Source organism: Pseudovirgaria hyperparasitica (genome assembly GCF_010093815.1).
Source record: "Pseudovirgaria hyperparasitica strain CBS 121739 unplaced genomic scaffold EJ05scaffold_10, whole genome shotgun sequence".
Lineage (NCBI taxonomy): Eukaryota > Fungi > Ascomycota > Dothideomycetes > Acrospermales > Acrospermaceae > Pseudovirgaria > Pseudovirgaria hyperparasitica.
Genome location: NW_022985558.1, coordinates 269599 through 293810, shown reverse-complemented (window position 1 = coordinate 293810; position 24212 = coordinate 269599). Strand labels below are relative to the sequence as shown.

Below are 24212 nucleotides of genomic sequence, written 5' to 3'. Positions count from 1 at the left end.
CTGTTTGATGCTGTTCTCTCGAGAAGAAGCAGTTGCTTCTTATACTCGAGATATGTCTATACAATCAGACCGAATGAGTCTCGACCAGTCCATGATTACTTCTTCATCGAAGCTACGGAACTTGCGATGCCGTGAGGATGCTGTTAGGATAAGCAGAGGCGTCAGTGGGAGTCATGTCGTTGGTGGTTGAGAGGGTCTCGTGGGCTTCGTGGACGACAGAGTGCCTCAGGGGTGCCGACTTTGACGATGCACATAGGCATAGTCTCTTCAGCTGGGTGGATCAAAGCTTGTGAAAAGCTTGGATATCGTAAGCTTTGAGCTCTGAGACAAAAAACGGGTCCTGATCTGGTCGATGACGACGTCTTTCTCTTAAGTCATCCTGATAGATGTGTTGGGGGCGTAGATAAACCCCCAGAGATACTCGGCGGTAAGTCCAATGTGACAATCGTGTATAGCAGCAGTGAAGGTAGTAACTCTTAACATGTTATAAGAGCTTCTTGAGCATAGTCTAGAAGGGTGAGTATGTAGTAGTAGAAGACCTGAGAGGTTGAGGTACCTTCTCGTGTACCAGAAATGCAACAGTCTCTAAGGAGAGTCTAACAGATCTCCTTGAGAAGTAGCACACAGTCCTCCTTGCGGCAGGCAGCCGAATGTCTGAGTGAGCTACCGTCAGCCAAAACGGACATGTCTTGCATGTAGTCGGTGAATCGTCAATAAGATGATGCTTATTTTCTTTCCTTTACTCTGGTAAAGTCAGGAATGACGTCTTCTCCACGAGTGAGTGTACAGTCGGGTGTTCGGCACAATGTACAAAGCCTTACTGCTACAAGAGTATCACCATCAGAGGAAGCTGACATGTTGAGGAGTGAGAACTGCGGCGTTTGAACGCGTGGCAATTTGCTCACGGAGAGTTTTGAACTGTACCTAATGCTAACAGACTTGGACTTCGACGTGCCGACAGCCGGGTGTTGTGCACAAGGCAAGCCATCCGTATCGTGTTTTACTTGACTAGTCGGCTTGGTGGATTTCATTCTGATTCAGAATAGTCGTAGTAGGGAATCAGTTTTGGTCAACGTAATCGGCGACGAAACGGGCCGGGGCATAGTATCGCATATACAGCTCACGATGACTCGCGCAGCATCGCTGGATATGCAAGACTTCTCCAGAAAAACATGTAAACCCAAGACCATGGTACAAGATCCTCCCAATGAACGGTGGTCAGGTTAATGCCACGAGGCAGACCGGGATGTTGGAAGCAACGGCCGGGAAGACGCAGCAATGACTAGAAACCACCATATCAGGCTTCCACATGGATTGGCTGTCTCACCATTGTAGACAGCCATAGCTGACCAAAGGAGCACGCGGTCTCAGCCTTATGGAGTAGTAAGCAGGTACTCGAGCATTGTGATGCCGATAACCGATCCGTCTTGAAGGCCGAGAATGACGAGGCGTCCAGGGTGTCAGCGCCGAAATGGGTATGTCAGCCTGAGGTGAGGCCAGTCCTTACAAGTTTTCCTATTTGGTAAGACTAGGGCATCGGTTTAGGTTTGTAATTGTGAATGCGTCTGGTGCTTATAATTCTGTCGCTATATTGTTCTGGAATTGATAAATTGTCGAGGCCATGTACACTGTACACATGAGCTCCGTTGAAATATATTAGGCCATCACCATCTGCAGTAGACTCAAGCTTCGTATCACTAGAGTCCAAGAATCTTCTTTATGACTTGTAGGCACCTAAGGGACCTGCGTGGGGACTTTGATACGAGTGTTTTTTCTTGAAGTTATGACGGCTTTTGTCATAACTTTATGTCGCAGACAAGTGCATGCTAATCGGACATGAATTCCGCTGAAGCCATTGCAGACTCACATGCGCACTCTATGTGGGCAGGTAGGGGATGGAAAGAGCTGAAGATACTACTAAGATATGTGATCCTGGTGTGATGAGAGCATAAGGTAAGGTTGAGAGGTTGTGTATATACGGTACCTGAGGCACTTTTGCTGCCTAAGACATCAATAACACCCAAGGCAGACATGAAGCCTTAGACAGGAATTACACCTCAGGCATCAAATACACCCCAGGCACGAATCACAGTCTGATACCCCACAATTTATGCGGGAGCGGAGCGGAGCAGCGTCTATAAATAGAAAGCGAAGCATCAGCAGCGAGTTACAGCGAGATGCAACATATCATGCATCTTCCCGCAGAGCTGAATGACATGGACATGAAGAGATTTTATTTATTGAGCGGCGAGACGCAGCTGACAGACTGGCCACTGCGGTGGTACGGTACGGTGAAGGATGGGATCCCACACAGGCCAGTGGATGGCAAGCCATGAGCGAGGCGACGGGGAGTGTAATAGGTAGACACAAAGGAGTAGAGACAACAGACAAGGCTGTAGAGGCCCCCAAAAGCAGAAGAGTATTAGTGCATGTTGGAGATGTGGTGGCCTATTACCAAAATGTCCGTCCCCTAGGAACACAGCCACCACCAAAGGCCCACAAGCACTCTACGACTCCAACAGTCCAACCGCCGATAAGTGGTGGACTGGGTTTGCAGCATTACTGGAATCGGCAGTGGAAAGGGAATATAATTTCCATTACCAGCTGCACCGGCACGTGCGGGAACAATCGTCCTGGCTCCTCCTATCGTCCTTGGCTGGCTGGACTAGGGCTGAGACAAGAGAGAGAGAGAAGACTGATGGGAGAGACAGAGTGAGTGTGTAGGGGCTACCTGATACTGCTGCACATCGCCCAACCGTCAACATCCATCATTCATCATCCAGCAGAACTGAGACGACGAGTATTTTACCGCTCAGCCAATCGTCCTGCGCGACCAGACATTCTTCTTCTTCTTCATCTTCTTCCTGACCGAGTACGTGCGAGCGAGTGTGCGTGCGGCCCCCCACCCTCTCCACACACACACTCACTTACTCACTCTCATCCCAAACACTCTCCTTTCGCACGCGCATCTCTACTGAAGGCTGATTGTGCCTCGACTTCTGCTGCTTCTGCCCGTCCAGCGACTGCCATGCCCTCATTCTTTAGCAGCAAGTCGTCGAGCAACAAGTTGCAGCCTTCGCAGGGCAATCCGTCCAGCCAGCAGTCTTCGTCGACATCCAGCTCAGGTGCGTGTGTGTAGCTGTCCCCGAACTCTGTTGTTCCCAAGGCCCACTGTCCGTCCACTTTGCCCACCAAGCTGACTTGTTGCAATTTCATTTCACAGCCCTCGACCCCCAGGATCGTCGGTATCAGCAACAGATTGTTGATCCATCGCAGCCTCGTCCTCATCCTTCTCGCTCGCAGAGTCATAGACATTCTTCCAATCTATCGCTAGACCGCCCGCCTGTGAATGTCGCCGCCCAGGTAAACGCCGCTGAAGCTTCCCCGCCATCGCAGCAATACCAACAACAACAACAGCAGCAGCAACAACAACAACAACAACAACAATTACAGTCTCAACAGGCTCAGCAGGCTCAGCAGGCTCAGCAGGTTCAACAGTCTCAGCAATCCCAGCAACAGCAATCCCAGCAGCAGCAGCAGCAGACACAGCAGCCTCCCCCACCTCAGCAGGACCATCGTCATTCATACCTGCATCACCACTCCCCAGAAGGCCCGCAGCAGTATAGAGGAGAAAGAGGAGACAGAGGAGACAAGGGCGAGAAGGAGCATCACAAGTCCAAGTCTATCCGTCATAAATTGTTTGGTTCGTCTTCGTCAAAAGAGCCACCGTCTGTACAGAATCAAAACCTCGCAAACCAACGGCCAGTTAATCGCAGGGTGTCGTTGAGAAAGTCGGACGGCCAGCCAAGGTATCCCACACCGGGCGAGGAACAGCAGCGTCTACAGCCGCAGAATTGGAACCAGAGACAGGCGTCCAACACAAACTTGACTACCTCTGCCGAAGAGGACGAATCAAACCTTGACCCGTTCTTGCAACAGCCTGCTGCTGGCAACTCTCCACAGATAGGACATACCCCGCAGGTACCTCTTAAAGATTCTGCCTACAGTCAACAGCAGGCCTTCGGTCAACAGCCCCCGCCAGAACAGTTTCGCGACCAGTATCGCCAGACTCCAGCTCGTCTAGACACAAACCAAGGCCAGTATCCACCAAATCAAGCCAACTCTGCCAATTATAGCCCCGAACAGCAAAGCGGAAGCAGTGGGAACAGTGCACAGCCGCCGCAAGGTACCTTTATCTCGTATTCTCAAAAGGACAACCCTCAATCGCCCGTCCAGGGACAGCAAGCCTACCACGCATTCCAGCCTCAACCACCCCCTCCCCACGGACAACCACCTGCCTACGTTGCGCCTCACCAGGATTCCCAGCAATACCAGCCCCTGCCCCCACAGGTCCCTCTAGGCTTTCAAGAGAGTCAAGTTCTGAGGAGACCAAGCCAGCAATTGCATTCCGGGGAGAAGCCAGTTCATCACCCGCAGACTCAAGATCCACAGTTGCTGGGCAGGCCACCTTCCGCCCAACAGTTCAATCCTCCTTCGCCAGCGGGCTACCAAGCCTACGAACCACAGGCCGGCGCTCAGGATTCAACGACCCCGAACGAGGAACCAAATCCGATGGCACCTCCACCGTCTCATAACAGGAACAACATGCGATCGGGGGACATGGGAAGTCAGAAGCTGCCAGGGCCACCGACGCGAGAAGGCTCTCTGCAGATACCACCGGGTGCGCCTGGTCAAGCTGGGAATGTCTCGCCCGGAGTTGCTGGCTTCACCGCTGGCGTTGTACCACAAAACTCCCAAGGACAGCCGTATAGAGGTAATGGTAAGACTGAGGGAGAGACCGGGCGGGAAACTCCGCGTCCTGCGTCAGACATTAATGAGGAAGATTATGACAACTTGCGCAAAGAGCATGAGATACTCCGTGAGTGGACATGCATGTCGTGCAAGTGATTTGACCTGCTGAACACCGACACAGGCGAAAAATACCAAAAAGTCAAGCGCTATTTCTTCGACCAGCAGTCGCAGGTTCACCAGCTCCAGAATACGCTTGCAAACCAGCGCATGTCAATGTCACGAACATCGCTGGATGATTCTGAATATGCTGCTCGGTTCAAGCGGCTCGACGGTCTCGTCGCCCAGCTCGCCCACTCCATTCGCAAGAACTGGAAAGGCATTCCGCCGTGGATGCACGGCTCAGTCAACAAAGAGGCTGTCGGCCTCGGTGCAAAGGAGATGATTGTTGTTGGACGCTCCGTGATTGCAAATTGGATACACCGCGAAGTCTTTGAGAAGTACTTCCATCCAGACCTTGAGTCCGGCCTCAGTACACAGCTGAAGACCATGCAAATCAACATCAAACGCTTCAGCCCCCCTGTCCACTCGGCCGAAGAAGAAGAGGCCCTCATGGCCAAGATCATCAACTGGCGCATGACCACTCTGGAAGGCCTGTCCGACGTCCTGCGATCCCCTCAAGCCACGACAAACCGCCAGCGTCTCATCGAGCTCCTCAACGAGAGTCTCATCAGCTTCCTCGAAATGTACCTCCAGGAAGCCGCCAGCCCGGAACTACACGGCAACGTGCCCATGATCATCGAGCTCGCCGTCGGCATCGCCCTGCACCTCCCCCTCGAGTCCCGCGACGTCAACATCGACTACTTCGAGCCCGGCACCCTCATCAACCCCGAACTCATGACCATCGAATCCAGCATCGCCGCCCTCACGAACCCGTACGTCGACAACAACGACGCCGACTCCGCCAGCGCCGCCAGCGACACTAACGCCTCAGACGCCGACCCACAACAGGCCAGCAGCACCAGAGACGACCAGAAGCGCTCCAAGGGCATGTTCGGTGGCCTCATGGGCTCCAGCAAGCCCAAGCCCGGCGGCAAGATTGCATCTGGTGTCGGCGGCGGCAGCCAGGTCAGTCTGAGTGCGCCCGGGAGCTCGAACGGGCCAAAGGAGGAGCAGCCGCAGCGCGTCAGGCTGGCGGCCGGTCTCAGCGTGCAGATTCGTGGCCGCAGCGTGCTTGTGAAGGCGCCTGTCTATCCCACCTTTTATCGCGAGTGAGTGAGTGGGAAGAGAGGGGGCGTGTCCCTGAGATGACGTGCGTGTATCCTGACGAGACATGTTTAAAATGCTGGATGTGGATTGGTTTAGACGTGATGTGATGTGATGTGTTGTGATTGGATTGAATTGAATCGGATCAGACGTGATTGGATTGGATTGGATTGGATTGGATTGGATTGGATTGGATTTTTTTTTCGGTTGTGCTTGATCGATTGGATTACTGTCTGCCTGCTAGATTTGCCTCGCCGCTTTGGGACCTTGGGATACTACATACAGTAAGTATACTAGCTAGCTAAAGCACCTACGGAACGGACCTCTCTGCTTGGATAGGATAGGATAGGATACGGTTGGCTTATAGTGTGTGGATTGTGTGGATTTGAATTGGATAGACATACTACACTGCGCCGTTGGGGAATAAAAATCAAATTGAAGTTGAAGTTGAAATTGAGATTGAGATTGCGAGCGTGTGTCGACGATGACGATGACGATGACAACGACGAGCTCTCTTTTCCCGTTTCGTATCTTTACGACCACTGGCACCAGCCCGAACGAATAATCCTCCCTTTCTTTCCTGTTCTTCTTACACTTGTGGGTGGTGTGGTGTGGTGTGGTGACGTGATATCTCGTTCTCATAGCTTACAACAACACAATAACACACGTATGTATACACACATCCCATCCCATCCCATCCCATCCCACCACATCTCACCGCACCCGTCCCGTCAAACTCAACGCCTTGCCCAACCCCACAACCCTCAAGCTCTGCCCTCTCTGCACCATGCCCGTAGCACCACCTCTACCCCCCGGCCCACCAAGCCCAAGCCCAACACCAGCACCAGCACCAGCACCAACACCACCAGGTCCCACCCTACCAGCCATCAAAGCCGCACTCCCACCCACACCCTGCGCCTCATCCCAGCGGCGAAACACACTGCGCATATCGCGCGGCACGCCCTCGAGCACGACAGTGCTAACAGGGATAAAAGGCCTGTCGTCGAGCGAAGCGGCGAGGATGGCGTAGTCCTGTGCGAAGAGCAAGGCCGTGGCAAAGGAGGGGGATTGGGAGGTTGAGAGGGGGGCTAGGATGCTGTTTTTGCGGTTAGTAATTCTTTTTACTTTCATCTTTTTTCTTTGGAGAGGACAGAAAAAAAGGGGGGATGGGAATGGGGATTATAGGAGAGGACAAGCAAGACGTACATGTAAATCTCGAAAAAGGCGTCGAGCACGTAGACGCCGTCGCTTTCGAGGTCGGACTGGCAAAAGGGGGCGATTTCCTTGACGTCGGTGCGCCAGGATGACGACGGCGACGGCAGGGGCTTCGTCGGGCTGCTGGGTAATGGACTGCGGAGGATGGTCGCCTGCGGAGATAATGTTGGTGACTGCTGCGCTAAAGGAGGTGGAGGATCATGATGATGGTGAGGAGGAGGAGGTGGAGTTGGAGGAGGAGCATCAGGCAGACTATTCGGACTTGCCGGCAGGAAGCTCTGCCAACTCGGCCTCCGCGCCCCAAGAAACTTCGAGAACGAGCTCACCTGCGTGCTGAGAAACGCCCCGGCGCCGCCACCTCCACCACCGCCGGCCTGCTTCGGGAGCGTCCTCGATTGTTCGACGCGGTACAGCCGGGCGCGGTAGCGCTCGCTGCCGGCCTTGTACCGCCAGTGGTCGGCGCTTCGCGGCATGCGCTGGCTCTCGTGGCCCGGGAAACAGTTTAGGAATGCGCTGGTTTCCATGCCTTCGTCAATCTCCAAGAGCTCGCCGGATTGCGCGAGATCCATGGCGATGAGCCGTGCGCCCGAGACTTCTTCGGCAGAGCTGCCAATACCTTTCCACACGAAGGCGGAGGATTGTGGTGCGGCGACGACGAATGGAAAGCCGGAGCAGAGGGACTTGAGCGCGAGGTCGACTTCGTCGAATGCGAGGTGGCCGAGATGACGGCGGCCGCAGAGCATGAAAGGCTTCTTTGAGGATTCGCGGGAGCCACGACGGGTGATGATAATGCCACCGAGCGCCTCGAAGAATTGCGGCGGCTCTTTTCCTTGTCGGACGAGAATGACGTCTTTGACGCCGTTGTCCCTGGCGTGTTGCCGACCGTATTGCTGGGCGTCCTCGACGACTGTATCTGAAATTGTGGCGCCCACCCAGAGGAATACCTGTGCGGCTCTGGGGGACTTTTCGGATGAATAGAGGTGTGTCGAGAGATACATTTCCTCTTCAAAGAGAACGTGTTCTTCTTGTATTGGGATGTGTGAGAGCTTGCCCTCGGGGCTTAGTTCCCAGATCTGATTTCGCAGCGATTTGATCTTTTCTGTAGAGAGGGGCGAAGATTGGAGAATGCGTTGGGTGTCAATGTGTGAGGGTAGACTACCGGAGGTATCAGGGGGCGTATCGAAACGATCTGAGAAGATGTTATCGGGATCTTCCTTGCTAGTAATAGGCGAGGGTCTAGGGGAAGGGCGAGGTGAGGGTCGAGGTGAGAGCTGAGACGACGGTATATCGAATCGCGGGCTTGATTGCGATGGAACAGGTTTTGACGTCGCGGATAATGGCGGAGTTGATACATGTGGCCGTTGAGCAGCAGATGTTATGAAACCAAGACCAAGTCCCGCCGGCCTTTGAGACTGCGGCTTTATAAGACCGGCCTCTTCTTCTGCAGCGCGCTCGTCAGCACGAGTGGGCAATTTGATAGGCTCTCTGCTTCTAGATACCTCAGGGGATGCAGAGGCCGACTGACGGCCCCACAGAGAGGTAGCGCTCTTCACAGACACGTTAGACAGATCATCTACAGCTTGTTCATCCCGGGCTTCCTTCTTCTCTGGCGTGGCAGGGATCGGCGTTGGAGGTAGGGCCTTTGTCAATGATGGCTTTGGGGAGGGTACAGGCAGTGGTCGTTTGACTTCGACACTTATCTTGACGGGCGTCTGTACGTTCGGCTTCGGGAGCTCTCTCAAGTCTGTGTTCTTAGACGGCGTCTGTAGAGGACTATCGTCATGCTTAGCCTTCTCGGCCATACTGAACCGATTGAACGCGACCTTTGTTGGTGACTGTCTTTTGACCTCTTCAATTCTGCTTTCGCTGTCTTCGATGACAGGACTTCTTGAGGCGGCTGCGGTCCGGTTTGCTTGGAGGTTTTGACTAAATCGGTTCAAGACACTTTTGCTCGGTGACGTCCGTCCAGAGGTGTCAAGAGACGGGACTGCCCGTTCGATGACGACATCTCGACTAGACCGAAGGCTCGAGGGTGACGACTTGGCCTCTTTGGAAGATTCTTCAAGACTCGCAATAGAAACTGGCGTAGAGACTCTCTTCAGTAACTCGGGTGACTTGGGAGAAGGTTTTGGTTTCTCCGGTTTCTTCTCCTCATCGGCGGATTTTGCTGGAGTCCAAGGCTTCGACATGGAAGGTATTTGGGGAGATTTGATGCTTGATGCTGGTGATGCTGGCTCAATGTTAGATCCTTTGTTGGTAATAACATCCGTTGCCTTTACTGAGGGTGCCAAATGTATCGAGGAAGCCGGCGATTGTGGTGTTTTCTCCTGAGTTGTTGGTGTAGGCTCATTCTTCGACTCCGCAGGCTTCGAGGTTGGTGCTCGTCGCTTGGGGCCTTTTGCCCGTCCCTTGGTCATGTGAGTGAGTTCCTTGGCAGGGGCATCGTCTTTATCCGTAGAGACAGGTGTCAATCTCTGGTCGTGGACGGATCTAGCATCGCTTGGTTTCGACGCAGAGGAGTTAGTTGCAGGCGACGGCCCACGAGCAAGCATGCCCGCAAGAGCAGGATTGAATCGATCCGCAAGCTTGCTCGACTTCAAACCAAAAGCTGGCTCTTTGACGTCGGGCACTTGCTTCCCTGGCAGTACAGGCTTCGGCTTGTCCTTCAAGCTGGCCTGCCTTGCAAGAGCTTCAGGCTGAGGCTGTACCGGCCTCTCCTTGGGAGCATCCGATCTGCTGAGGGTTTTCCTTCGCGCAATGCCTTCAGGAATGGGCGCCGCCACAGGCTCGGGCTTTTTCGTGACTGCAGAGCCAGTCTCAGCGACTTTCGTCTTGATTTCTTCCTTCCGCGCCAGCAAGCTTTCCTTCAGTTCGTCGCGCCGTACACGAGGCTTTGGGCCACCTGTGACGGAGAGATCGTTCTTGCCTCGTAGAATAGTGTCTTTGAACGTATCTGGCGCCTTGTAGTTCTTGGTTTCAGCACGCTTCAGCTTCCCAAAGGCAGCGCGGAACTCCAATTCATCGCTTTTCGATCCTTCGGCTGGTAGCTGCCGGGGTTTCAGATTCGCGCGAAAGTCCTTTGGGGGTGTGTTGGGCTTCGATTTTGTCGTGGGAGGGTTTGGACGGTTCTTGATGGGCTCTCGGGGTGAGGACGTCTTGGGAGCTACGGCTTCCTTCTCCTTGGGCGACAGGATAGCTGGCTGGACTTTAGAAACGGGGACAGGCGTTACTGGATCCACCACCTCGAGGACTTTGACTGGCGCTGAAGGTGACTTGACACTACTGGATGTCGGACTGGATGGCGGTGGAGATGTTGCTGACTTGGAAACGTCGACACTTCCTCGTTGTTGTTTTGCCTTCAGGTCGGCCATCCAGCTTGGCGTGGAGGGCACAGCAGATTGTTTCGGTTTCGGCTGCTCTGCAGGTTTGTTCAGCGCACTTTCAAGCCACGAAGACTTCGTAGGACTCCAGCGCTTCGAAGGGCTTTGCGGTTCACCGGCATCGCTTCTCGCATCGTCCATATCAGCTCTTGAAGTCACTGACCTTCCTCGGCTGTGGTGGGGGAGCGCAGGCTTCCTGAACCCTTCCACATCAGTCTTACCCTGGCTGATTGATGCCGAGTTGTCCTGCGTGACGGTCATATTGCTATGGCTTGAGCCTGGTCTTGAATTCGGTTCCAGAGAGTTACCCCGGCTCAGACTGCTTGGTCGCGCTTCGAAGGCTTGCGCGAAAGCCGCCTGCGAAAAGCTCACGGGCCTACTGCTGTTGCTCGCAGTTGAGCTTTGCCTGCTCAAGCCAGCACCTGGCTGCGCACTCCATCTTTTGCTTTGGCTGTCAGTCCTCCGTAGCATCGCGCTCTGTACAAAGCCGCCCATGCCTTTTGTCGGGGATGGGGTGCGGTCCCTAGGAATGCGCTCGGGAGAAATTCTTCCTTGGGATGGCGACATCGCGACACTATGTGGCCTCTCGACACTTCCTTCTGGACTCCGTTCTGAGGGAGGGCTAAACCTTTGGGACTCCAAATTTGGCAAGACGCTCTTTCCTTCAGCTGCACTGACAGTAGACACCGAGGTTGTGCTTGACATCCGATTACTCCAGGCAGTGCTAGCACGCACCGAGCCAACATGAGACGGTGAGCTTGACCGGAAGCCGTCTGGAGGCGGACTCGAAGGACCTTCGGGCTCTGGGGTAGACTCTATCGACAGCCCTGGCAATTGTCGTCTTGCGCTGCCATGCCCTGGTGATGCAGGCGTACGACCATGCGAACCTGAGCTGTGCTGACCCCATCGATCAGTGTCTGGCGTTTCAACCTCTACTTGACTCTTTCTATACGCTGCCGAGCCCACTCCTCTGTCTGCCGTCTGCCTAAACCAAGTAGGATCTTTCGCACCTAGTGACTGTGCTATCTGACTTCGTGACATTGTTTGCTCATCGTCTGCTTGTGGTTCAGGTGTTCCACGTGGAGATTTTGCGGCGATATTTTCTGCAGCTACCATTGAGAGCGGCCTCGATCGCACCGAACCTCTTGATTTAGGCCTCTGCTGCCATGAAAGTGTCCCAGAGCGGGCGAGTCCTGGGCCTGCTGATGGCTTGGAGGGTTCTGGTTGTTCATTTGACTCTTGACTAGCAGTCTGGATTGGTGCTGGAGCGCGTCGCGTGCGGTCGGGCTCTGGGGCCGCAGATTCTGATTGTACGTCTGGAGTGCTGAAGTGGGGAGCTGAAGAATCAAGATCTAAATTGGAGCTCGGCATTGTAACGGGAGGCGTGCTCTCCGACGGAGTACTGGGAGTGTTCCTGGATGAGCGAAGGGATTGGGGTGTTAAAGCTTTTTCGGGCGAGATGGACCTGTGACGCTCTAGGAGAAACACAACAATGGTCAGCGCGCGGTGCGTGGTTCAACAACAAATGCTTGCTCACATACCAGCTCTCCTGGCAGCACGCTCGCTGCGGCCCTGCAGAATCTCTTCCTCCAACTTTCTAGCTCTTTCGGATTCTTCCGAGTTGCGCTGCTCGTCGAGTTTGCGGATGCGCTCCATGAAGTGGGTTGGGTCGAGGTCGTCGGAGGAAGACATGGTGGGCCTCGACACGCAGCGGACGGCACGTTCAGGGAATATTAGATGCTCAGTTCTAGGATGGAGCGACGGGGATCAAGGGAATTGCAAGGAGTCCACGTTCATAGCGTGAAGTTATTGTGTATTGTGCGAAGGAGTTACGGAAATGCGGGAGACGAGACTACTGCCGGCATGCATCAAATCCATAACACGGTTCGGGATCGGATCCGAGCCTCTGATTGCTTGTCCACTTCTTCCGCTAGGGAAATCTTATCACCTACATCTATCGTACTAAAAGCTTCTATCTAATTAGTCTACGACATAGCAGTAATATACATCCGCATCGCAAAGTCAAAAGGTGGTCTGTTTATTTATAGCGGTCGCGTGTTTGTAAACACGCTAGCAAGTAACCTTTGCCGGGTTCATGGATCCAGGGATGACGCGTTTCTGTATTTCTACCGCCTCTCGATGTTTTGCAATCGATAGCGTATTCTTCAGCGCATTTCATTTTGCTTCAGCCGTGCAGTTATAGAGACTCTGCCCTACTCAAGTAGTCGGGCTTCGAACATGCAGCTATTTGTGTCTGGAAGCGTTGCTCTTTTGCTCCATTGCTCATGTGAGCTTCGTCCATATCCATTGTGATGATGACTGTCGAGGCGACGAAACCATATATTGCACAATGGCATAGTTGCCTGTCCCTTTGATGCGTGCTGTGTTCAGCCCATAAGTTGTAGCTGATCATCCGGCGGCCATCTCGTCTGTGCAAAACTCAGACATCTCTTGATGCTCTGGAGATATTTTCTCGTTGTCTCGTCGCTCATAATATGTGCTGTATCACCATCGTGCAGCTTTTCTCTCGCCGAACGCTCGTGTATACCAACCATGGTAACTCCAATAGGCCAGGCTCTGCAAGGCGTTAGTAGACCTCTACATCAACAGACCAGAGTGACTTACGCATTTCCAATACTCAGCCTCAAGTATCCGTCGTTCGCATCCACATATCTCCTCTCCTGAGCTGCGTGTACGATCTCTACCACCGGCTTCAGGATGTCCTGCTCTAACTCCCCTGCCTCCATCTTCCGAAACATAGCCTTCATGTTGTCCTTTGCCAGTACCATAGAGTTGTACGCCTGCTTGCCCTGGTAGCTCGCTTTGACATCTTCCGTGCGCCGCGCAAGCGCAACCTCCCACGCCCGTAGCACCATATTGAAATAGCTCGCCAACTGCCTGAACAGAAATTCGCGACCCTCGATATCATCCTTACCAGGCACATTCAGCTGGTCGACTTTCATATCCTTCTCCTCGACCGGCTCCAGCGTCGTCGGTATGCTGCCCTCCCACACCCTCTTCTTCTCCACAACCTCCTTGACCTCTTCCTTGACCTCCTCCTTCACCAGCTCCGGCAGACCAAGTCTCTTCCGTCGCTTGCGCTCCTCTTCTTCTGCTTCCAGTTCCCGCCGCTTGCTGCTCTCCTCTGCCAATCGCCGCTTCTTCTCTTCGCGCACGCGCGTGCGCTCCGCCTCATCTTCTTCGTGCTTGCGCTTTTGTTGGAGCTTCTCGATGCGTGCTGCCTCGGCGGCCTTTTGTTCTGCAAGGTAGGCGGCCTGGCGCTGGGCTTCGACTTCGGAGCGCTTGAGGTACTTTTTGGTGGGCTCTTCGGGTTTCAGTGGTGCTTTGGCCTTGGAGATTTGTGCGGACATGAGAGATTTGAAGTCCATGGTGGAGATGCGTAGGTACGGCGAGAGTAACAAGGTCGGTCTCCACACGGGAGACGCAGATATAGGATTGTTGGAGCTGTGTAGACACTCATTGGACATGGTTGGGTAGTACTACGACACCAATGCCAAGTAATATAGTTCTGCCTGAAACCTTAGGCAGCAAAGCGAGACATCCATGAGCGTGTTTGTTTGCGTTTCGGGCTCATTCATTGTTTGTACAATTACAGGCATATATTGATCGATGCTGCTAACTTTGCCCCAGCAGTCCCCTTGAATGTATTGCTGCAGCCAACCACACTTCGGCTCTTTGCGTGCCTTCAGAATAAAGTGATACTAATAATGCAAAGGCCGCAACACATTCTTGTTCTACCTCGGAAGACTCAACCCGATCGAACGATGTTCGAGAAACCCATATGAAGTAAACGCCGTATCCAGATCAATGCTTATGCGGTATTGGATCCTTTCATCCGTGTCGTGTAGCCTCTCACTACCGCCCTCCTCTCTCTTCCATCTGCCTCCAGCACTGCCAGCAGGTCTCTCATCTGTATTCCTCTGTCTCTGTCTTCGCGGAAATCTCCATATGCGCGATTTCTTCCTTGCACGCCCTTCTCTGCAGGTTTTGCTGAACCAGGGCGAGGAACGGCGGTGTTGACTTTGGGTGTATTGGCTCCACTTCCACCTTTCGCACCTCCTGACATCCATGAATACTTCTTTCCCATACCACCCATGGCGAGGCTCGCAGTCTTGTTCGCTTCTCGGTGAAGGACCTCTTCTGTCTGATTGGACTTTGCTAGTTTGTCGCGCTCCTTCTTCGTAAGCTTCGTGTTGATGGCTACGGCATCTGCTACGGCGGTAGCTTCGGCGACAGTTGGAGAACTTGTACCATCGGCGGGCTTTGCAAGCTTCCTACGCTTTGCGCGCTTTGCGAGTCGCTCTTCTTCGTATTTGCGGTCATTCTTGGCGATCAAACGTAGAGAGTCGATGAGAGAGTTTGGAAAGACTATTGTCTTCTGCGGGGTTGAAGGACTGTCATTGGGAGGAGTCGGGAGGCTTGCAGAGTTTTGATGAGGCCCTGAGCCTTGATTAGAGGATGACATAAGTGAAGGACGAGAGTCAACTTACGTTTGAGGGGGTTAGCCGTGGGACTCGCAGCGCTAGGAGGCTGGTCCCACGCTGTTCCAGAAAGTAATTGCGGGGACACCGATGTGTCTCGTGGCTTGCCAGTGCCAACCGCCAAAGATGCAAACTCTGGTGGAACGATTCCGTGAGAGGTCAACTGTCGATTTCGCGCTATGCCATGAGCTTCCTCTAATAAACCTCGAAGGCGCTCCTGAGTCGCCAACGAGACAAGAGTAAGAATGTCTACCAATGGGGTGTTATCATTCAGAAGACTGTGAGCTTTTACAGCGACGATACCGTTGACATCAGAACCGTTCGAATGCATGGTGGCCTGTACCCCTCGCGAGGGTTGCTCTTCAGAAATCTTCTCAAAAAGCCCATCAAGGTTGATTTTGACTCCGTGGTCGTATGCTTTTCGCCGTATTCTTCGTTGGACACAGTTCCCCAGCAAGAAAGGGTCGTTGAGATGATGTGAACGCTGTTCGCCCAGTATCTCGGCCGCGCGTCTTTTCTTTTCCAGAAATTCCTTCTCTACGTCTTCTGGTGATTTTGCAGGTTGACTGGTTGGGCCTGAGCCTTGAAATGCACCCGATCCACCTTGAGTCCATGCACCGAAGCTGGTGTCGGGGGATATGGTGGAAGACGTTTGCGAGTTAAATGACGTAGAGAACGACGCAGTGCCTTGCCGGTTGTGGTAGATCTCATTCAGATAGCTTTCCTCGTTCGCAACATCGATCCCAGCAGCGGTGACGGCATCACTCAAGTCGTTAATATCAGTCGCCTTCCCCCGAGTTCCACCACCAGCACGATCAGCGGGTCGTTGTGGAGGTCCCATCGACCCAGGCGGCGCGGGCGGCGATTGCGCAGGCATCGGAGAGAATGAAACACGAGGCTGTTGCGGTTGGTGTGCGAGCATCGCAGGCGGAGGTGACATTTGTTGCGCCATGATAGCAAGGTGGGTAGAGCAGTCGAGGTTGCAGTGTGAATGGAGGCGTGGGTGGAGTTGCTCAAGGCCGCGCTGAATGGGACCTCCGGCTTCAGCCGCAGGAGGCTCTTGTTGTTTGTCTTACACTCATAGGCAAAGTGAAGACTTCTATTGACCAGGTGAGGGTAACGCTGTGCAGACGATATGGCGGGCTTTAGGTATTGTGGTGGTCGGTATTCGCCCGAGCAGTGAATCATGTACGACTTGGACGACGCGATGCGCAAGCCTGCAACCAGTCCGGAGCTCGCGAAACTTTTCGCCGGTCTCACTCTCAACCACGACGCGAGCACCTACAGTCGCGTTCACTCTCTATGGATGCATCACCACGTTCTGCTCGACAACCACAACCATCTTCCGCTCAGAAACACAGCATTCAAGTCTACATGCGACCGTTGTATGACACAGAAGTGTCGACAGAAGCCTGTATATAGGCCTCTTGCGCCTGCAACTACAGAGCCTGCGCTTGACCTTAAGCCTCTCCTTACCGCGATACCGGCCGACCACAGTAAAAATACACACCATCCTCTTCGACATACCTTGCTTGCATCATGGCGACGAAGCGGAAGTTAGCGGCTCTAGCAGCGCCAGAAGACGAAGAGCCTGTTGATCCAGCAGATGAGCTCATGTTTCTGAACCTAGGAGGAGGTAACGAGGTCGGGCGGTCGTGTCATATCATACAGTACAAGGGCAAGACCGTGATGCTTGATGCGGGAATGCATCCTGCTTATGATGGGTTGGCCGCGATGCCGTTCTATGACGAGTTCGATCTCAGTACCGTCGATGTACTACTGATAAGCCAGTAAGTCCTCGCCCTCGTACCTTTTGCATAGAACGTAGCATCACACATCCGGGCTTGGAACAGAGCTACTCAGACACATTCCCATGAGAATCGGACCAAACCGTTCAATCAGCGCACATATTACCGTGGAGCCTTGACATTTCCATCTTTGCCCCTGTACCATCTGTTATGGCACCAGTCCTGTCATGTAAATGAGATATCAATGAAAGAATTTTACATCATCGAGCCTCATTTGCGCTTATGGAAATGACTGTGACTTGCTTCCTGCTTCTTGCGAGCTTCCCATGTACATAGAACTCTTCATCTCGTACATTACTAGAAGTCATCGCAACTGCAAGCTAACGTGTGTGACGACAGTTTCCATATCGACCATGCCGCCTCCTTACCGTATGTTCTGTCAAAGACAAACTTCAAAGGACGAGTGTTCATGACCCATCCAACCAAAGCTATTTATAAATGGCTCGTACAAGACAGCGTACGGGTAGGGTAAGTTCGTGTAGTGAAGCTGTTCTCGCATGGAACCTGTTGACGCGGGATCAGGAACATATCCTCCTCTGCAGAGCAAAAGATTCAGCTGTACACTGAAGCCGACCATCTCACTACCTTTCCCATGATCGAAGCAATCGACTATTACACAACACATACCATCTCATCCATCCGCATAACGCCATATCCAGCCGGCCACGTGCTCGGCGCTGCCATGTTCCTCATCGAGATTGCCGGCCTCAAGATCCTGTTTACTGGAGACTATTCCCGCGAAGAAGACCGTCACTTGATCTCAGCAGAGGTCCCAAAGAACGTCAAGATTGACGTATTGATCACGGAGAGCACATACGGCATTGCATCACATATACCGCGCTTGGAGCGCGAGGCTGGACTGATGAAGTCCATCACCAACATTCTGAATCGTGGCGGGCGAGCACTTCTTCCGGTGTTTGCCCTTGGCCGGGCGCAAGAGCTGCTGCTCATTCTCGATGAGTACTGGGGCAAGCACGCCGAGTTCCAGAAAATCCCCATCTACTACGCGTCCAATCTGGCCAGGAAGTGTATGGTGGTATACCAGACCTATGTGTCTGCTATGAACGACAACATTAAACGGCTCTTCCGCGAACGCATGGCTGAAGCCGAAGCAGCCGGTGATGTTGGCAAACGAGGGCCTTGGGATTTCCGATTTGTGCGCAGTCTCAAGAGCTTGGAGCGATTCGATGATGTCGGTGCATGTGTTATGCTTGCGTCTCCAGGTTTCATGCAGAACGGTGTGTCGAGAGAGCTATTGGAGCGCTGGGCGCCAGATCAGAAGAACGGAGTCATCATAACAGGTTATTCAGTCGAGGGAACAATGGCCAAGATGATCATGCAAGAGCCGGAACAGATACACGCAGTTATGACGAGGAACACGGCAGCAACACAGCGAAGAGTGCCAGGAGCACAAGAACAGATTATGATTCCTCGTCGATGCGAAGTAAAAGAGTACAGCTTTGCGGCACACGTTGACGGAACAGAAAATCGCGAATTCATCGAGGGTGTAGCAGCGCCCGTAGTCGTAAGTTGAAGTGGAACCGCTCTCCAAGTCGGCACTAACTAACGCGCATACAGATCCTGGTTCATGGAGAGAAACACAATATGATGCGCCTCAAATCCAAACTCCTCTCACTCAACGCCGACAAAGCACAACCCGTCAAAGTTTTCTCGCCGCCGAACTGCGAAGAATTACGGATTCCGTTCAAGACAGACAAGATCGCCAAAGTCGTCGGTAAACTCGCCCAGATTCCTCCCCCACTCGCCTTTCGCAACAAAGATCTGAACGGCTCCGCGCCCGACATTCCGCAATCCCAACTCATCACGGGTGTGCTTGTTCAGAACGACTTTAAGATGAGCCTGATGGCGCCCGAAGACCTGCGAGAATATGCCGGCCTAACCACCACTACCATCACCTGCCGGCAGCACTTGCAGCTCAGCACCGCCGGCCTCGATCTCATCCGCTGGGCGCTCGAAGGCACATTTGGCGCGATCAAAGAGCTCTCTGCGCCCGATGCCGCAATCAACGGGAAATCCGCCGATACGAACGGTGATTACGAGCACGCAGATGAGGATGTCGACCGCAGCATCACCACCTTTGAGGTCATGGACTGCGTGAAACTACATTGCCAACAGAACGGCCGCATCGAGGTCGAGTGGGAAGGCAACATGGTCAACGACGGTATTGCTGACGCCGTGCTGGCAGTGCTATATACCGTCGAAAGCTCCCCGGCGGCAGTCAAGCAGAGCTCAAAAGGCGCGCATGGACATGGCCATGGCCATGGGCATACCCATGGCAAGCGGAACCCTCACGCTACAGCCACCCCACAAGAACGCTTCGACCGGCTGTTCATGTTCATGGAGGCTCAATTCGGGTCGGGCATCACGCCGCTGACACATCCTAAGCTCAAGGCGCCGGCAACGCCAGGCTCGGATGTGACAGAGCATGGTGACGATGATGGAGATGAGACGGAAGAGTTTTCGGCGGCGGAGCAAAAGGAGCTGGCAAGACTGCACGGGCTTGGAATCCCCGTGCCCGGCATCGAGATCAAAGTGGATAAGAGCGTTGCAAAGGTCTGGCTGGAAGACTTGGAGGTCGAGTGCGAGAACAACAGGGTGTTGAGGGATAGGGTCAAGGCTGTTGTCGAGAGGGCTGTCGAGACGATTAGTGGGCTATGGAGTGCATAATTCATAGTAGGACATGTGGACTATATCTTAAGGTAATGAGATGAGGCTACAGTTGCGGATCTATATGGGCATAGAAGCCCCAAACCAGTATATCCAGAGACAGTATCATAAACCTTCTGCCCTCCTTACGGTGTTCGTATGCTGTTTATCTAAACCTTAAATACGTCCCAGCCAATATCCGCCCCCAAACACAACAACACCACGGAGCTCGGACCTCATTGATCGGCCAGCAGAACGCCCTGCGACATATACTCACTTCGCAACCACCACCACGCCCTAGGGCGTAGCACGCTTACGCTAGGCACCAGGATACAAAATATATAGCACATCTCACCACTCTCACCCGACCATCCACACTCTACACGTTCCTCACCCCAGAATCTCTCTCTCAGTATATCAAAAAATGGTCCTAATCCGCCCCGCCACTCCCGCAGACGCACCCTCCATGGCAGACGTCCAATTCGCCGCCTTCCGCCACGACGAACTCAACAACTGGCTCTGCCCGCAGCTCGACAAGCACCCATACGATCTCTCGCGCGCCATGAAGATCCGTGCCAAAACAGCCCTGCTCATCCCCGGCAACGTCGTCATGGTCGCCGTCGCCGAGGCCACCGACTCGGGCCTTGTCCCAGGCGAACTCATCGGTTTCGCAACCTGGAATAGACGCTCCAAGGACCCCTCGGATGCCGTGCAGGTGAAATGGACGCGGGATCGGCTGGCCTGGAAGTTTGAACGCTGGGCGCTGGGCTGGGAGAAGTGGTATCAGGAAACTGTGATGGACTATGCGACGGATTGGGATCGTGTGCGGCGGTTCTATGCGCATGTCATGGTGTTGACGATTTATGATTCGCTGGAGGCGTACTGGCATCTTAATGTCATTGCTGTACATCCTGCTGCGCAGCGTCGAAATGTTGGTACTAGGCTTTTGGACTGGGGCATGGAGACGGCGAGGGATGAGGGCGTGCCGGTTACGTTGGAGGCGGCGCCGACGGCGAAGAAGTTGTATTGGAAGGCTGGGTTTAAGACTTTCGAGGTCTTGAATGTTGAGGGGGTCGAGTTGCAGCCGGCGCATGCGATGCTTTGGGAGCCGGAGGGGAAGCAGGGGGAGTGGTTGCAGGATGATGGGGAGGGGATTGTGACTTTGAAGGGCTATGTCAGGCCGACGAAGTCAGATGGAGACGGGTCCTAAACGAGGTCCATGATAGGGGGGAATTATCAACCCAAAAGCTTCTGAACAGGACGATTCTGTCGAGGGGCTAGAAGGTGAGAGGATAGACATGGGCAGACGAATCTAAAGCTTATTGCTAACATCAGCTGGTAGATTCTCTGTAGGAGATGAGTTTGTCGGCGACTTGTGTCAGTCCTGAACTCCCGTCTGGATTTCCAAGATCCTACAACGACGGTCGAGGACACAAGCTCCCGACAAAGAAGACTTTGCGATAGCTACTTTGTCACTTTGCCTCCTTTGCTGGCGTTACACTACATGAAAAAGAAGCAGAAGTGTGCAAACCTCATGAATGGCTTTGCAAGGCAACGTCACTTTGCAACAATCATTTGTTGTCACACTATTATCACGACCACGGTGTCGGATTTGTTCTCTACTCTCCTATTAAATTCATTCTGCTGCTTTGTGTCTTCTTTGCTTCGGGGACCAGCGCGACTGTCCAGGGGCTTTGTTTGGCTTCCGCAAACAGCCCACAAAGCCATGCGACCGATTGATCCCTGCCAAGGACGCCAGTCTTTCAGATTTACAATCATAGAGGAATACAACTACGTGTTCACCAGCTGTCACCACTCTGCAGACGTTTCTCTTCGACAACTACTATTCATAAATCGACTTGTTTGCGAGTCAATCTTGTGCACCTTCGGATCACTATCAGATCCATCAAAATGAGTCAATCAGGGCTCAAAGCTAGTCTTCGTCGCTTCAAAAGCAGATTTCTTACGGGGTTTCGACTGAAAAAGTGGCATGTCCCGTCCCGTCCAACATATTAAGCTAATCGTTAACCAGGTCGAAAAGATCGTTCAACGTCCTGGGTGTAGAGCGCGTGGCGCCAGTCTCAGTAGAACGAAGCATGTCTGAGCGAATGGGCTATTACAGGAGGAGAGCACCAGACATCACTGAACATCCTCGCTCGAGACTGGGAGTATCAGGCAGGAGTGACACTACTGCAACTCGCCAGCAAAACACGCACTCTCGAATCGCTTCAGATCGTACAGAAATTGGCCGTGCGTACCAAACAAGTCCCACCAGCACAGTTAGAGGCCGTATAGCTTTCACAAGACTCATGCGCACGGATTTCGCCACTGCGGTTCCGAAAATCCAACATCTCATCAAGAACACCACGAGCTTGTCTGAGAGCGAGAAACGTAGGGCACAAAAACGCCTGCAGAAAGCCGTCAAGCTGTTCGGCCAAGTCCATACGAACGAGGACCTTGAAGCTGTCTACTTAAAGCTGGAGCAGTTCTATGATAAGTACAGCCGTGAAACTTTCGACGTTAGTGAAGCAGACGGGAGCTTCACGACATCGAGCCAGCTTTACGGCTATGACGACGCAGATCGGCGAGGTCTTGGTGCTTCTCCGATAGGACCAGTTCCTGGTAACGCATTTTCTTTCGATGTGCAACGGAATCTCGAGATAGGATCTAGCCCACCAGTTGCAGCACATTCCAGCAGGCCTGGTCCGAGCAACTATGGTCAGCGTCTTTCTGTCTCAGACAGAAGCAGACCTACAGGGCATGCATCACCTCATCCGTACGCGGACAGTGGGATCAATGACGAAGCGCGGGAAGGGAGACGACCGTCCCTTGTCATCAAAACCCAAGACGCCGAGGGCTTGCAAAACATGGTCGAGCCAGCAGCACCGAAGCAAAGCCGCAAGATTCTCCAAGTCCGTCAGCGTCGTCGAGGACCTCAAATCAATGCCAGTGCCGGACGAACGTATGGGTACTCGCCTGTATCGAGCAATGAAGAAGGAAATGAAGATAAGGGGTTGCACAGACCTCCTAGTCCCGTAGACATAAGACCGCTCCGACGCAGACGGGACCAGGTACACAGGCTTAGCAATTCCCTCCCCCTGAGAAAGTCCTCGCCATCGGTAGCTCCTGAGAAAGCTCCATCGGACGAGACCGTCATCGTCCATCGCCTAGCCAATTCACCAGGCGGAGATGAGACAGATATATACAGCGGTCCGCCACCACCTGTATTCCGTGCTGGGTCCTTCTGTTATGATAGGCAAGAGTCTTCACAGAATCCCGTCTCGCGGGAGAACGCTCGCGCTGACGCCGGAAACACGAGCGGAGCCCAAGTCTCAGACGGACGCGCAAGTCCTTGGAAGCCATTCAGGAGTCCCACATTACAGAAACCTTCAACTATGAACGACTCCCAACGCCCGGCATACCGCAATTCCATCTTAGACAAACAGCCCTTCGCCCTTCACCATGCCCCCCTACCAACACACCCACCCCCTTCTCCCACAAAATCCGGACAATGGCTCCGCGCAGCCTGCCACCCTGCACCACCCAATCCCCCCATCCAACCCTCACCTACGCCCAATACCACCCAACCTCAATGGAAAAACCTCGTCCAAGCTTCCCAATCCACAAACATCTTCTCCACTGCCACCACTACCCAGCCCGCCCCATCTTCACCCCCTCTCCCCACTCACCCCCAAACCCCCGCATCACCCACACTCTCCAGATCTGCCGCCGATAATCTACGCAAAGCCGCCGCCACCGCATCTCTCGGCCTCACCCTACTCATCCAAATCCTCGAAGACCACGGCACATCCCCCGGGCCCTCGTTCCACGCCGTGCTTGCGCTCATCAATGAATTCGACGATGCTGGTCGTAAGCGGAATGTCGGTAGGATGTGTGACTCGCTGTGTAGTCTGGGCGTGTCAGCGAGTAGGAACGAGGAGAATCCCACTACTGGAAATAATTATGGCGGGAATCCTGGCAGGTATTATCATCCGAACCCAGCGTCCCAAAAACCAAACTATCCTACCCCTGAATCGACAGATCCCTCGACAAATCCGTCCAATCTCCACAAGACCAGTTTTTTTAATGGTAGCGTGCTTGAGGGTACGTTGTTGCAGAGCACGCCGACGCCTGCTGTTTTTCCGAGTATGGCGGTGCGGCAGGGTGGTATGTCGGGATTGCGCGCAACGTCTGCGTCGGCTGGTAATCAGGGCGCGAATGCTATGGGCTTGGATTCGGGGTCGGGCGAGAAGCTGAGGCTGGGATCTCAGATTGAATATGAGGGTGAGAGTCAGTTGTATGAGGCGCGTGTCAGGCAGTTGCTTGAGGAGTTGTCGGAGAGTAGGGGTGGGGAGGAGGGTCGGGAGGGTCGCACATTGGATTACGGAACAGTTGGACGAGAGTACGCTACGCGGCCCACCAAGCCTCATAGACTCACGATATCGCCGCCTCGTCCCGGTACGCCGATATATCAAGACTGCGCGACGCCCTATGGGAGAGATTTCCGTGAGGATGCAAAGGGTATTGTGGATGCAATGGGATGGGTAAGGAGGGAGGGGAGTGGAGAGAGGGAGGATTGCGAGAGTGTGGTGAGTGTGTAGATGGGGGTTGGTGTTTAGAAAAAT

At 53.6% G+C, this 24212-nt stretch overlaps 7 protein-coding genes across 7 annotated transcripts; 4 read left to right on the top strand and 3 right to left on the bottom strand.

Moving 5' to 3' along the window:
- Positions 1-2869: 2869 nt before the first annotated feature.
- Positions 2870-6468, top strand: EJ05DRAFT_477110 (uncharacterized protein). The gene is made up of 3 exons (XM_033744181.1): positions 2870-3125; positions 3224-4879; positions 4934-6468. Exons 1-3 carry the CDS (start codon positions 3029-3031, stop codon positions 6022-6024), a joined length of 2844 nt encoding a protein of 947 aa, XP_033599327.1. The 5' UTR covers positions 2870-3028; the 3' UTR covers positions 6025-6468.
- On the bottom strand, positions 6432-12441 carry EJ05DRAFT_477108 (uncharacterized protein). Its single transcript, XM_033744180.1, has 4 exons — positions 12152-12441; positions 7557-12085; positions 7222-7382; positions 6432-7111 (listed from the first exon to the last, which is right to left on the bottom strand). The coding sequence occupies exons 1-4, from the start codon at positions 12300-12302 to the stop codon at positions 6730-6732; spliced, it is 5223 nt and encodes a 1740-aa protein (XP_033599326.1). The 5' UTR covers positions 12303-12441; the 3' UTR covers positions 6432-6729.
- Positions 12442-12501: 60 nt separating this feature from the next.
- EJ05DRAFT_466114 (uncharacterized protein) lies at positions 12502-14086 on the bottom strand. The gene is made up of 2 exons (XM_033742799.1): positions 13236-14086; positions 12502-13187 (listed from the first exon to the last, which is right to left on the bottom strand). Exons 1-2 carry the CDS (start codon positions 13997-13999, stop codon positions 12998-13000), a joined length of 954 nt encoding a protein of 317 aa, XP_033599325.1. The 5' UTR covers positions 14000-14086; the 3' UTR covers positions 12502-12997.
- Positions 14087-14336: 250 nt separating this feature from the next.
- On the bottom strand, positions 14337-16181 carry EJ05DRAFT_46126 (uncharacterized protein). Its single transcript, XM_033742634.1, has 2 exons — positions 15122-16181; positions 14337-15071 (listed from the first exon to the last, which is right to left on the bottom strand). Exons 1-2 carry the CDS (start codon positions 16062-16064, stop codon positions 14443-14445), a joined length of 1572 nt encoding a protein of 523 aa, XP_033599324.1. The 5' UTR covers positions 16065-16181; the 3' UTR covers positions 14337-14442.
- Positions 16182-16392: 211 nt separating this feature from the next.
- EJ05DRAFT_477105 (Metallo-hydrolase/oxidoreductase) lies at positions 16393-19730 on the top strand. Its single transcript, XM_033744179.1, has 4 exons — positions 16393-16902; positions 17260-17388; positions 17443-18445; positions 18499-19730. The coding sequence occupies exons 1-4, from the start codon at positions 16652-16654 to the stop codon at positions 19606-19608; spliced, it is 2493 nt and encodes an 830-aa protein (XP_033599323.1). The 5' UTR covers positions 16393-16651; the 3' UTR covers positions 19609-19730.
- Positions 19731-19764: 34 nt separating this feature from the next.
- EJ05DRAFT_46118 (acyl-CoA N-acyltransferase) lies at positions 19765-20885 on the top strand. Its single transcript, XM_033742632.1, has one exon. The coding sequence runs from the start codon at positions 20012-20014 to the stop codon at positions 20795-20797; it is 786 nt and encodes a 261-aa protein (XP_033599322.1). The 5' UTR covers positions 19765-20011; the 3' UTR covers positions 20798-20885.
- A 613-nt stretch (positions 20886-21498) lies between these two features.
- On the top strand, positions 21499-24188 carry EJ05DRAFT_501424 (uncharacterized protein; the record flags this gene model as incomplete). Its single annotated transcript, XM_033747114.1, has 2 exons — positions 21499-21572; positions 21620-24188. 2 exons carry the CDS (start codon positions 21499-21501, stop codon positions 24186-24188), a joined length of 2643 nt encoding a protein of 880 aa, XP_033599321.1.
- Between the last annotated feature and the right edge of the window lie 24 nt (positions 24189-24212).

Bases quoted from the DNA above. Each gene is read 5' to 3' on its own strand.
- EJ05DRAFT_477110 (XM_033744181.1), top strand. From the start codon at position 3,029: ATGCCCTCATTCTTTAGCAGCAAGTCGTCGAGCAACAAGTTGCAGCCT. The intron at 3,126-3,223 runs GTGCGTGTGTGT...TTCATTTCACAG, and splicing joins TTCGTCGACATCCAGCTCAG to CCCTCGACCCCCAGGATCGT. The intron at 4,880-4,933 runs GTGAGTGGACAT...ACACCGACACAG, and splicing joins CAAAGAGCATGAGATACTCC to GCGAAAAATACCAAAAAGTC.
- EJ05DRAFT_477108 (XM_033744180.1), bottom strand. From the start codon at position 12,302: ATGTCTTCCTCCGACGACCTCGACCCAACCCACTTCATGGAGCGCATC. The intron at 12,086-12,151 runs GTATGTGAGCAA...TGTTTCTCCTAG, and splicing joins GCGTGCTGCCAGGAGAGCTG to AGCGTCACAGGTCCATCTCG. The intron at 7,383-7,556 runs GTGAGCTCGTTC...TTATCTCCGCAG, and splicing joins GGGCGTTTCTCAGCACGCAG to GCGACCATCCTCCGCAGTCC.
- EJ05DRAFT_466114 (XM_033742799.1), bottom strand. From the start codon at position 13,999: ATGGACTTCAAATCTCTCATGTCCGCACAAATCTCCAAGGCCAAAGCA. The intron at 13,188-13,235 runs GTAAGTCACTCT...AACGCCTTGCAG, and splicing joins AGGCTGAGTATTGGAAATGC to AGCCTGGCCTATTGGAGTTA.
- EJ05DRAFT_46126 (XM_033742634.1), bottom strand. From the start codon at position 16,064: ATGGCGCAACAAATGTCACCTCCGCCTGCGATGCTCGCACACCAACCG. The intron at 15,072-15,121 runs GTAAGTTGACTC...ATCAAGGCTCAG, and splicing joins CACGGCTAACCCCCTCAAAC to GGCCTCATCAAAACTCTGCA.
- EJ05DRAFT_477105 (XM_033744179.1), top strand. From the start codon at position 16,652: ATGGCGACGAAGCGGAAGTTAGCGGCTCTAGCAGCGCCAGAAGACGAA. The intron at 16,903-17,259 runs GTAAGTCCTCGC...GTGTGACGACAG, and splicing joins GATGTACTACTGATAAGCCA to TTTCCATATCGACCATGCCG. The intron at 17,389-17,442 runs GTAAGTTCGTGT...ACGCGGGATCAG, and splicing joins CAAGACAGCGTACGGGTAGG to GAACATATCCTCCTCTGCAG.
- EJ05DRAFT_46118 (XM_033742632.1), top strand. From the start codon at position 20,012: ATGGTCCTAATCCGCCCCGCCACTCCCGCAGACGCACCCTCCATGGCA.